General features: G+C 58.3%; 1 protein-coding gene across 1 annotated transcript; it reads right to left on the reverse strand.

Moving 5' to 3' along the window:
• Positions 1–2,405: 2,405 nt before the first annotated feature.
• On the reverse strand, positions 2,406–6,465 carry SRM (spermidine synthase). The gene is made up of 8 exons (XM_086715672.1): positions 6,208–6,465; positions 5,482–5,602; positions 4,872–4,964; positions 3,894–4,047; positions 3,266–3,349; positions 3,028–3,173; positions 2,821–2,943; positions 2,406–2,714 (listed from the first exon to the last, which is right to left on the reverse strand). The coding sequence occupies exons 1-8, from the start codon at positions 6,372–6,374 to the stop codon at positions 2,694–2,696; spliced, it is 909 nt and encodes a 302-aa protein (XP_086571798.1). The 5' UTR covers positions 6,375–6,465; the 3' UTR covers positions 2,406–2,693.
• Between the last annotated feature and the right edge of the window lie 4,721 nt (positions 6,466–11,186).

Here is an 11,186-nt window from a genome sequence, read left to right on the forward strand (position 1 = left end):
TGGCTGAAGAGGTACACGTGGCTGCCTCTGCGAGAAGTGCAGTGGCCGAGGAGGCCCGCTATTTTCCTTCCAAATGGTCCACCTACTGGAATCCTTACACCGGAGCAGGGCTAGTTTTGATAAATAAGTAAACTTCAAAGCTACGGGGTGCCTGGCCGGCTCAGTCAGTAGAGCATGTGACTCTTGATCTCAGGGTCACGAGTTCAAGCCCCGTGTTGGGCATAGAGCTTAAAAAAAACAAAAAACCCCAAACTCAAACAAACAAAAACAACAAACGAAAAAACAAAACCCCAAAACGTCTTTAACCGCCATGCCACAGAGGGGGCGTTTGTGGCCCTCTCCGGCATTTCTGGGGCCTCGGGGCTCAGGCCACGTCTGCACTGAATGCCCCCCTTCTGCTTTGGCCCATTAGTCTGTGTCTACATCACACCCACCTCGATGTGGGGCCCAGTGCTAGTCCCTAACTAACGTGCACCCCTTCAAGGAGGCTTTATTAAAAGTTGGGTAAGTGGAGGGATTTACGCTGTGGACAACTTCAACGTCCAGGAAAGGCATTCTTGTTTCCCGATGGCCTCCCTCTTTCTACACCTTGGGGCCTCCTCTCCTCTTTCTCTGTCCTGATAGGCGATCCTGATTGTCACCTACTCAGCAAGCACTGTGTCACCTACACCCCTTAATAAGCCCGTCATGGGTAAGGGCTATGAATGCTCCCATTTTACAGGCAGGGTAAGCAAGTCAGGAGCAGAGTGGTTCAAAGCCACAGAGCCAGCAGGAGGCAGGGTTGAGATTCAGATCCAAGTCCAGAGCCCCTGCCAGCAGCATCCCTCGGGTTAACCTTGGGACAGACCTTCCTGGAGTCTGGTAAGATGGGCTGGGGCAGGAGGCGCCCTGAGAGCAGAGGCCCGGTGATGTCCCTGCTGGGGCCCGAGGGTGCTTGGGCTGAGCTGCAGAGGCATGTGGGGCGGGCAGAGTGGAGTGGCTCTCAGAAGGCCAGGTGCCTGGTACCCCCCACCGTGTGCTGACTAGATGTGTGGCCCTGGGCAGCATCCGCCTCTCCTGGGCACAGTACCTTACAGGCAGCTGTGAAGGTTTAAGGAACGAAGACCTGTGCTGGGTCAGGGCTTTGTAATTGGCCACCGCATCTTCTTTTAACTGACACTCTGCCTTGCGGCCCAGACTTGTCGTGACGCCACCCGGCCTCCCTGGGAGTGGGGAGACCTGGGGGAACAACGCCCATCCCCAAGCCTGGGTTTCTGGCAAAGTTAGCGATCAGGTGTCAGAAGGTGGTCCGGGTCCAGTGAGGGTGTGGGGTTGGGGTGCGTGGAGCCCAGAGCAGGGAAGTGACCTGCCTGCGGCCACTCAAGGAATTATCTGTGCAGCTGGAGGCTTGCTCCCCAACCCCGTGATGACTGCAGTTCCAAGCCCCTGAAACTGTCGGGTCTGGGGTAGCTGCCCAGGGCAGGTGCAGGTCAGGGGGGTGTTCTGGCATCCTTCCTCCCTGCTGGAGCCACTCCCTTGTCACCGCCCTGCCAAGTCCCCTTCCAGGTCAACTCATCCTCTGGCAGTGCCTCTGTCGAGGGCGGAGAAGGCGGTTGGTGAGTTCGGCTTTTCCAAGGAGCAGGGCTCTTTCCTGTAGACCCTGAGATGGGGGTGGGCTGGAGGCCTCCCCCCTGAACCTGCACCGTGTTGTGGCTTCTCTCGTACCAGCAGAGCCTCAGTGCAGGTCATCGGGAAGGGTAAGGTGCCTGGGGCAGAGGATGGAGGTTCAGCACCTTGGAGAGGGGACAGTCCTGCGCCCACAGTCCTGGTATAGCCACCCACACCTGTTTTCTCAAGCTCTCTCAACGCTCGGGGGAACTTCTGGGAATTGACCACAGCACACTCACGGGTTGGCAGGCAGGATCGGAACCTAAGTCTGAATCCTGAGCCACGTTAGGGCACCTGATGTGTTTACACAGGCCCAAGTAACCGGACCCCAAGCATGCCCCAGCCAGCTGCCTGGAGTCATCTCCAGCTTCCCCACCCCGATCCCCAGGATGGCACCTGACAAGCCTGTGAGTGACCCAAATTCTTCTGAGACGACAAAGCCTCCGAATGGCCCCGCCATGATCTTGTCAGCCCCACAGCCCCGGCCCCAGGGGTCTGTCACCTCTGTCCTTGTGGTGTTCACTGAAGGAATGACTAAGGCAGTGTCTCAGGACAGGACAGATGCGGGCCCAGTTTGATAACTGCTGTGTCCCCCGGTGCCTGAGGTCGAGGGCCAGTCCAAGGCTACACAGGGAGGGCGTGGGGCAGACACCTAGAGGCCCGACACTGGGGCCGCCTTGGAGCCTGCTACACAGGAGTGTCCAACCGTGGCTGAGGTGGCGCCCGCCTGGGCCCACTCAAGATCGGGGGACACACGATTCAGACTTTGTTATAAATACACGTGTTTGGTGAGTGAGGGTGACAGAAGGCGGAGAAGGTGCCATACACAGCTGCCATAGGCTTGGAGGCTGAACGCCACATTGAGAGAGACAGACAGTCCGCCCAGCGGCGCAGGCTGGGCAGCATTCCGGGGCCTGTAACACTTGCTTGGTGGGCGCGCCGGTGGGGCAGGGTCGGGGGGGTCCTGTCCAGGGCTTGTCACACCCAGGCGCCCCGGAGGCTCCCTGGACTGAGGTCCTGGGCAGCACGGGCGGCGGTACCTGGGCTCAGCTCACGTCATTCAGGGCCTGGGGGGACAGAAGGCCTCGTCAGGGGAGTGCTGGGTCACGTGGGGGCTCAGGAGGACCCTCGGGAGGCCCCAGGCCCCCCTGCCCGGTCCTGCCAGCGGCTCACCTTACGGGCAAACTCGGGCAGGACGAAGGCTGCCTGGTGCACGTCGGAGTTGTAGTATTTCAGCTGCATCTGTTCAACCTGCTTCCGTGTCAGCTGCTGCACGGGCTTCCGGAAGTTGGTGCCCTGGGGGCGGGGGACGGGGGCGTCAGGGAAGCGCCTTCGTGCCCACCTGCCCCCCTCCTAGCCCCAGGAGGGAGCGCAGCTCACCGGATTTTTGCTGCACAGCATGAAGCCTATCTGGCCGCTGGGGTAGGTGGGGATACTGCAGTAAGCGTAGGCCACCACAGGGAAGAGCGACTTGCAGAACTGTCGCATCTCCTTGATGAGGTCCAGGTGCAGCCACTGGCACTCACCTGTGGAGAGAGCAGGGCAGTATCAGCGCCGGCAGGCAGCGCCCCCCAACACTGGAGGACCCCCGCCCCGCCCCCGACGCCGGCCTGCTCACCCTGGCAGCAGAGGACGCCATCATCCTTGAGAGCCGTTTTCATGAGCTGGTAATAGGATTCCTTGAAGAGACTCTCCGCAGGGCCTGCAGTGGTGGGGACAAGGGACAATGGCTGAGACCTCCTGAGCCTGGCTCTGGCAAGTACCACCACTGCCCCTTTACACGTTCACAGCTGCCAAGGGGGCAGGGCCGGGATTTCAGCCCAGGTCTGTGGATTCAGAAACCAACCACAAAGAGAGTGCTTTTGAGGAGCGCAAGGATCCATTGTCCGCCTGAGGAGGGCTCCATGTTTTCGTCCCATTCCTGGGCAGGGAGGTGGGGGGTTCTCATTGCCATTTTGTTGGGGGACTCTCCACCCTGGGCCCTGGGTTGAGACTAGATCCCTGCCCTGATGCTGGCCTATTAAGACCAGAGAAGAGGCTGAAGAAGAAACTTAGGCCTCAGTGGGCCAAGACCAGAGCCCCACCCTCCTCTAGGAAACCAACCTGTGAACTTTGGGCAACAGCGTGGTCTGCCTCTGCTGAGCCAGGGCTGGGTTGGGGAGGTAGCAACCAAGACAGGAAAGACACAGGACCCCCGCCTCTGGACAGTGGCTGCCAGGGGGGCCCAAGGCCCATCCCTCGCTTACCCATGGGGTCTGAGGAGTCAGTGATGATGACATCGAAGGCATCCTGGTTCTGTTTCATGAACTCAAAACCGTCACCCACGTGTAGGGTCAACTTGGAACTGGAGTAGCCCACGGCCATGCCCGGCAGGAACTTCTTAGAGACCCGAATGACGTCCTGAGGAGGGAGGAGGGACCGGGCTCTGCCGTGGGGGTTGGAGGCCCTCCAGCAGTCCCTCTAATCGCCCGGTCACTTGGGCAAGCCATTCATTTTGTGGAAACCCGGCTTCCACATCTGTAAGATGGGGGGCACTCTGGTACCTCCCTCTCAGTCATGGCAGGATGGCTCCTCCCTGCTCCCCGGCCCACATCCCACTGTCCCTGTTCTCTGTCCCCAGACCAAACTGTCCCTTCTGAGTGACTTTCTTGCTATCTCAGAGGGAGGCGAGTCCAACCTCCTCCAGGAGGACCTTCCCCTGCCTCCACGTGGCCAACTGTTTTCCATCCGAGCCTCAGCTGAAATCTACCTCCTCGGGAGGCCTGCGCTGACCAGCCTTCACCCGTGAGCTCTGAGCCTACCTTTTCCTTTCACCCCCGGCTCCCACCACGCCTTCACCAGATCACCCTCTTAAGTCTCTTCCTCCCTGGAAGACAGACTCCAAGGGGGTGGGGACTGGACGGGTCCATTCACCACTGTGCCCCAGCATCTAGGACGATGGCTGCTGCGTACTAGATGCTCATTAAAAACAAGCTGAGCGTAAAGGGTAAACGCACGCACGAGTAGTTGGAACGCTCCTGGATCTTGACTTGAAAACCAGCTTAATCTTACTAAGAGCCAGCATTGAGGCACACTTATTACGTGCAAGGCCCTTTACTACCCAGATCTTCTACTGAATCCTCCCAACGAAGAAAGAGGCTGAGCAAGGTTAAGCAACTTGCCCAAGGGAACACAGCCAAGTCCCAGGGCGGAGCTGGGACTTGACCCCAGAGCCCAACACTCACCTCATCAATCTCACACTGGACCACGGACTCCACAGAGGAATGCTTCAACACCTCCCGCAGGACACCCCCGTCCCCACCCCCGATGATCAGCACCTAGGAGCGGGAGGAACAGTCAGAAGCAGGGCATCAGCTGAGCATCAGCCTCACCAAACAGGCTCCAGCAGGACTCAGCGGCCTGCGCCCGCACGGGGCAGATACGCTCACGCAAAACCATCTGAACAGGGTAGGTTTCTCAACCCCGCTGATGCACAGACCTTATTATTTCATCTGCTACTCTCAGCAACGCTGTCCTGCCTCAGGAACCTGGCACGAGGCGTCCCCTTTTCCTGGAAACTCCTCCCAGGGCTGCTGCTTCTTAAGCTTCGGGCCTCAGTGAGAAGGGTTTGCTCCTCAGAGGCTGTGTCAGCCCCCACCCTGTGAAGTGGGCCGGCCGCCACCCCCACCCAACTTACTCCCCTTGTGCTTTGCTAACACTTTCTGACAACCATTTAGGAAGCAGCTGGGCCGAGCATGGCCACATCCATGCGCGTCGGGGCCTCCCGCACTGTTCTGCGGGACACTGAGCAGTGGGCTTCCTGTGTGGGGGCTGAACCTTGCCGAGCGGGGGTACCTTGCGTGGGTTGGGGTGGCTGCAGAGGGGCAGGTTGGCTATCATCTCCTGGTAGGAGAACTCGTCCCTCTCTGTGCACTGGATGACGCCGTCCAACACCAGAACGTTGCCGTAGCTCTTACTGAAGGCAGGAGTGACAGTTAGGGACCTGGGTCCCCTGCAGTGGGGGCGATGTGCCCCCACTCGCCCTGGGTGAGAAGGATCTCCCCCGACCTGCCAAGGGGTCCCAGGGGGGAGTACTGGGGATGACACGTGGCGAAGCTGGGCAGGCAGGCAGGCCCGCCGGGTGGGGGGTGGGGGTGGACTCAGGGTCCCGGCTCTGACGTGTCCGGGACTGACACGTGGAGCTCGGCGCGTGGGGTCGGCGCAGACTCCGACTCCCTCCCCGCGGAAGAGGACCGCCCCAAACGGCGGCCCCCCGGCCCAGGGAGACGGGGAGCAGGGTGGGGAGGGCATCGCGGCAGGGGACGGGACCGCGGGAGGGGACAGGCCTAGTTCTTCAGAACTTCTGACAGTTTTGCATGGGGAGGGGCGGGGGGAGAGACGGCCGGGGGCGGGGGGCGAAGTAAAGGGCGCAAGGCAGGGGTCGGGCAGGAAGAAGGGTGGTCGGGACCGAGATTCGGGCAGGAGGAATCCCGGCTGGCTCCGGAGCAGCGGGCGGCGGGCGGTCTGGGCTGAGGGCCGCCGCAGGCGCTCGGTGGCGCGGGGCCGGGTGGGCGGTGGTACCTGCGGAAGACAAGGATATCCTGGTACCGCGAGCGCTGGTGGTGTAGCAGCTGCTCCACCTGCAGCGACAGGGCCTGGCCTGGCCACAGGCTGCACGTCTCGCGGAACCAGCCCTCGCGGATGTCAGCGGGGCCGAAGGCGGTGGGGCCGTCGGGGCCGGGCTCCATGGCGGGCGGGCGGGCTGCGCGGGGCGCGGGCCCGGGACTGCAGGCCGCGCGGAGCCGCAGCACAACGGGACCAGCTCCGCCCGCCGCCCGTGAGGCAACCTAACCCGGCCGGCGGGGCGGGGCCTGCCGGCAGGGGCGTAACCCAAACTCGCCAATGGCGCCGCGGGTACGGGAGCGCGGCGGCCCGGAGGCACCGCCCCCACCGGCGCTCAGAGCGCGCTCATTGGCTGCCGGCCCTCAGCGCGGTGTCAGTGGCTGGACGCGCTGTCCGTCGGCGGCAGCAGGGTAGTGCGGCCCGCTCCGAGGGGCCACGTGGGGACGGGCCCGGGCGGACGGGCCCAGGCAGCGGGGAGGGTTCCGGCTCTGGGGGAGCCGGGCCGGCGGCGGGGGTCGGGTCCGCGTCCGTCCCCGGGCCCCGCGCTGGCCGGGCGGTGCAGGCCCCCGGGCCCCGCCCCTTCTCCGGGGTCCGGGAGGCGCCGGGGGCCGCAGGGAGGGAGCGAGGGGGCGCCCCGGCGCGGGAGGGGAGACCGGAGCGGGCGTCTCGGGCCGGGCGCGGACCCTCCGAGCGCTGGGACGAGCGGACTGCCCGCCTGAGCCTTCGGTCTGCAGAAGCGGGAGCGGGCGGCTACACTGCAAGGCGCAGAGTTACGTTGTTGAGCCAGGGCGGACGAGGAGAGTGTAGCTCTCGCCGTGTCCCCAAATTTGGCTCCTTGTTGGACGGAAAGTGTGGCTTGTCGCCAGGCGCACTGTTGTTGTTGTTGTTTTACTTGAAAAGGACCGACTTAGCTCCCTGACTTAAGCGAGATCTAGCCATTTTCTCTCCGATTCTCCTCCGACCCATGAGCCGTGTGGCTGGCTGCTGGATAAGGCGTCTTCTTCGAAACGAGTTTCTAAATTTACGAGCAATGTCCCGTTAGAGGCCAACCCACGTATATTCAGCACCAAATAAGACTGGCACGCGACTTTTTAAATTTGTCTTTTTATTTTTTCAAACAAACTGGGCTTTGCTCTTTGAAGGGGTGGGCGGGAACGTGCTGTTTTTAGGAAAATGTCAAGGAACTTATCTGAATCACATTAAGCATGCTAATTACCAAATATTACATGCTAATTGCTCTACACGCATAGGTCTTTGCACGCCAAGGAAGGGAGCTGAAGCTGGTGTAAAACTACCGGTGGCATGAGAGGGATGTCTTTTGACTGACGTTTTGCGGCCTCCCCTCGGAGGTGGGAAGCATGTTCTCTGTAACCTCAGATGAGTAACAGGCTGGTGTTTACCAGCTGGTGCAAGCCTCAAGCCTTACAGCAACAACGTATCTTGGTTGGCTTTAAGCTCCTTTTACAGGGAAGGTGAGCCAAGACAAAAGAATTGCTAGGAGACGTCTCATACAAAGCTGTTTCAGGACACGAGGTCATTCAGTAGAGGGTCGCACAGCAGGTAAGATTCGGTCAACCCCTCTGTCCAGTTACCACAGGCTTGCCTGCGTTCAGTCCTGTACTGGGGTCATGGCATTTGCCTCACAGCCTGTACAACCTCCGTCAAGACATTTGCACCTCTGAGCTCTGATCGCTTGTTTACTTCTGTGCCCCGAGGCAGACTGTAAGCTCCATGAGACTAGAGCTGGCAGCACTGGGTAACAGGCTGAGTTGATGCTGGCGGCCTGGGCCCTAGTCCAGGCCCCTCGTAGTCAGCTGTCGCGGCTTTCTTCCAGGGACTGCACAGCTGAGACCAGACAGGGGCCCTGGCATTCCTGGGGCACTGCAAGGTCAGGATGTGGGGGGAGTGGAAGATCAAGTCCATCCCATGCCCCCTGGGAGCTGAACAAAGCTGCTCCCAGCATGCGTATCCTCACAAGAGAAGGAACATAAATGACATCTTATGGCCTCCTGTAGAGGAAGTGAAACCACGGTCTCCGCCTCAACACCAACAGGGAATGGGATCTCTGGGATGGTGTGTATAAGCAGTAGCTCAAACCTTCCAAGTTCAAAGAAGACAAAGGCCCTGAATAAAATACAGGCAGAAAAGTCCCTAGATGTACAGGACCATGATCCATCCCATAAATGCCACTCGACTTCAGATCACGAGGAGGAAACGCAGTGGTTCTGCCAGAAGTGGCCATATTGTGGAGCCCAGTTATTTAAAGCAGGCGGGGAAAACCAGGATGGAGGCAACCAAGGTATAGCATGAAATGTTTCCCCGAATTCAGACCAACGTGCATTTAAGATTCCGTTGTCACGTGTCACTGTCTAGCGGGTCAACTATCCCAACCTGTTAAAGTGTAGATAATATGTAAAAGGGGGGAGAGGGGAGAGGACAGAGGTGGGCGACTGGCCACTGTCCAAGGTGGAGCTTCAGGGGGACCGCCGTGGGAAAGGTATGTGTGTCTGTCACCGGAGACTTTTAGCAGCTAGCACCTGAGGCATGTTTTAGGCACTGTGTTCGGCCAGGCTGACAGCTGTGGCCATGAGTGGGAATGAATTTGGCCACCGCATGGTATTACTTGGTGAAGATGTTTATGGCAAGCTGACCAAAGTGCCATAAAGAGCAGCATGCCTCCTTGAGTGAAGAGCCCTCCTCATAGATCCTCTCTCCGCCGCCAGCCCGCTGACCCTGCAACCTCACTCCTCCAGAGCCCAGGCGCAGTCCTCCGCGATTCCAAATCACCGAGCCTTTCCTCCGCAGGCTTACCCATCCTCCCACGGCCTTGGGGATCCACGTGCTGCCCCCATGGCTTGACACATCAGTGAATGGAAATAGAGCTGTTCTCCAAACATCCCCAAGGTTCAGGTCTCCATCCCGTGGCTCAGGAGTCCTGGACTTGTGGTTTCAGGGCCCGGCCAAGTTTCAAAAAACCCATCTGGGGACTGACGTTCAGGTTTTGCCAGCTCTTTCTTTTGCAAGGAATGACACTTAAAAAGACCTCAACTAGTACTACTGTTCATGGTCCCCATCTTTTTAGAAAACAAACGCACCAAAAACCATTGCCACAAAGACAAAACTAATAAAGATAATTTCCAAGTAAAGGACAAGGAATCGTTTTAGCCACGGAAGAAGCTGAACACATGGTCTTTGTTGTTCTCATTTCCCCCTTGGCCTGCGTGCGGGAAGCCCACTGCGGCCCGCTAAGCGAGGCCTGGGGCCCACCGCCCCGCTTACCGTGGTGGTCCTCTGACTCAGGCCACTGTGACAATCACCCGGAGAGTTTGCCGAGCCCGGCTCCCGAGGCCGCAGCTCCAGCCTGGTTGGCAGCTGTGGGGTGGAGCCTGGGTTTCTTTGTATTACAAGGTTCTCTGGACTTTCTCCCTTCCTCTTCCAGGTCCGACCCAAATGTGCCTTTCACGAAGTCTCCTCGGGCCATCCTCAGTAGAAAATGATTGCTCACTCTTAAAAATTCCCATCTGTCCATTTTTTAATCGCAGGGACTCTGAGATTTGGGGGGAGACTGCTTATTGTGCCTCACTGTCCATTCTCTCCAAACTGCATCAGAATCCTGGACTTTTAGGGGCACGTGGGCACGGAAATGACTTTCCCAGTAGCCCTTGCTGTGGCATGTGACCATAGGCCGGCCAATGGGAAGTGGAAACGGGCAACTTCCACGTAAAGGGAGGTGGGTGTGCATCTCCCACTCCTTCCAGCTGAATGGAATGCAGATGTGATGGATGGAGCCATGGCAGGTCCCCGTAACCCATGCGGTGGAAGCCCTACGTTCCTGTTGAGGATGGCAGCGCCACACTTAAGTGCCAGAGGGAGGACTGCAAAGTTGTCCCACTAGCTCTGGACCAACTAGGACTGAGGAGAGAGGAAAAAAACATCTGCTTTGCTAAGCCACCGACAGTTTGGCTTTCCTGTTGGTTGCGACCGTTCCAGTCCTGACTAGGCCAAATATCAGCCCATTTTGGGCCTGGGCTGTTCTTCGCTGTTCTGCCTGACTGGCTGCTCCCTGGCAGTGCGCCTGCTTTGGCTTCACGGCCCCTCAGGGGGTCGCACACAGCCAGCCCTCTCGATGATCTCTGGGAAGAATTTCTATGAAAATATGTTCTTTAAGTAGTTGCGAAAACAAAAATGATGGTATATTTTGTGCCTTCTTGGCTTAATATCCCATCTCGATATTAAAATCAAATGGAATTCTGAAGAAGTTCAATGCTCCATTATTAAGAAGAACATAAAAATGCAAATATACATGTTCAATAATGGTGCTTAACTAGAATGAATTTTGGAATGAGAAAAGATAGAAACTTTAAAGGTGAAAAACTGCAGAAGCATAAATCCAAGTTTGGAAATGAACACACACATAGTAGAAAGCCTTTCTACCAAAGCGTGAAAGCTTATCTCTGTGTGGTAGGATTACAGATGATATAATTGTTCTCTTTTCCTCATTTCCTACAGTGAACATGCTATTACTTTTTTAATTGGGGAAGTTAAAAAAAAAAAAGGGGGGGGGGGGGGAGACAGGTACAGGGAAGAGACCGGGCCCTCTAGAGGCCACAGTTGGCTCTAAAGCTGTACCAGCCGCCCCCCACCCCTGCTCCACCCCGCCCCCTCACCCCCCACCCCCACCCCCCACCCTGGCCCCATGGGGTCTTTACCATTTGGCTTTCACTGGCATGACTGGAAGGCATGTGAAGGAGGGAGCACGGCTCATGGAACCCTCTTAAAATGGAGAGTCGATGCTCCATGAACAGGGTGCTCTGTGTTTTGTGGGTGCTGCCCTTTTCTGAGTCATAGGAGATTCTCCTGTGTTCTCTCTCAGGAATGATTCTGGACTTCTCCAGAAATCACAGTGTCCTCAAGGGCACGCTTACCCACAGACAGCC

The sequence above is a fragment of the Puma concolor genome, chromosome C1 (genome assembly GCF_028749965.1).
Source record: "Puma concolor isolate L17-30 chromosome C1, mPumCon1.1.hap2, whole genome shotgun sequence".
NCBI lineage: Eukaryota > Metazoa > Chordata > Mammalia > Carnivora > Felidae > Puma > Puma concolor.

Coding starts and splice junctions, on each gene's coding strand:
- SRM (XM_086715672.1), bottom strand. CDS start 6,374: ATGGAGCCCGGCCCCGACGGCCCCACCGCCTTCGGCCCCGCTGACATC. Junction 4,965..5,481: donor GCCACCCCAACCCACGCAAG/GTACCCCCGCTC, acceptor TCCCGCTCCTAG/GTGCTGATCATCGGGGGTGG. Junction 2,715..2,820: donor TGCCCGAGTTTGCCCGTAAG/GTGAGCCGCTGG, acceptor CTGTCCCCCCAG/GCCCTGAATGACGTGAGCTG.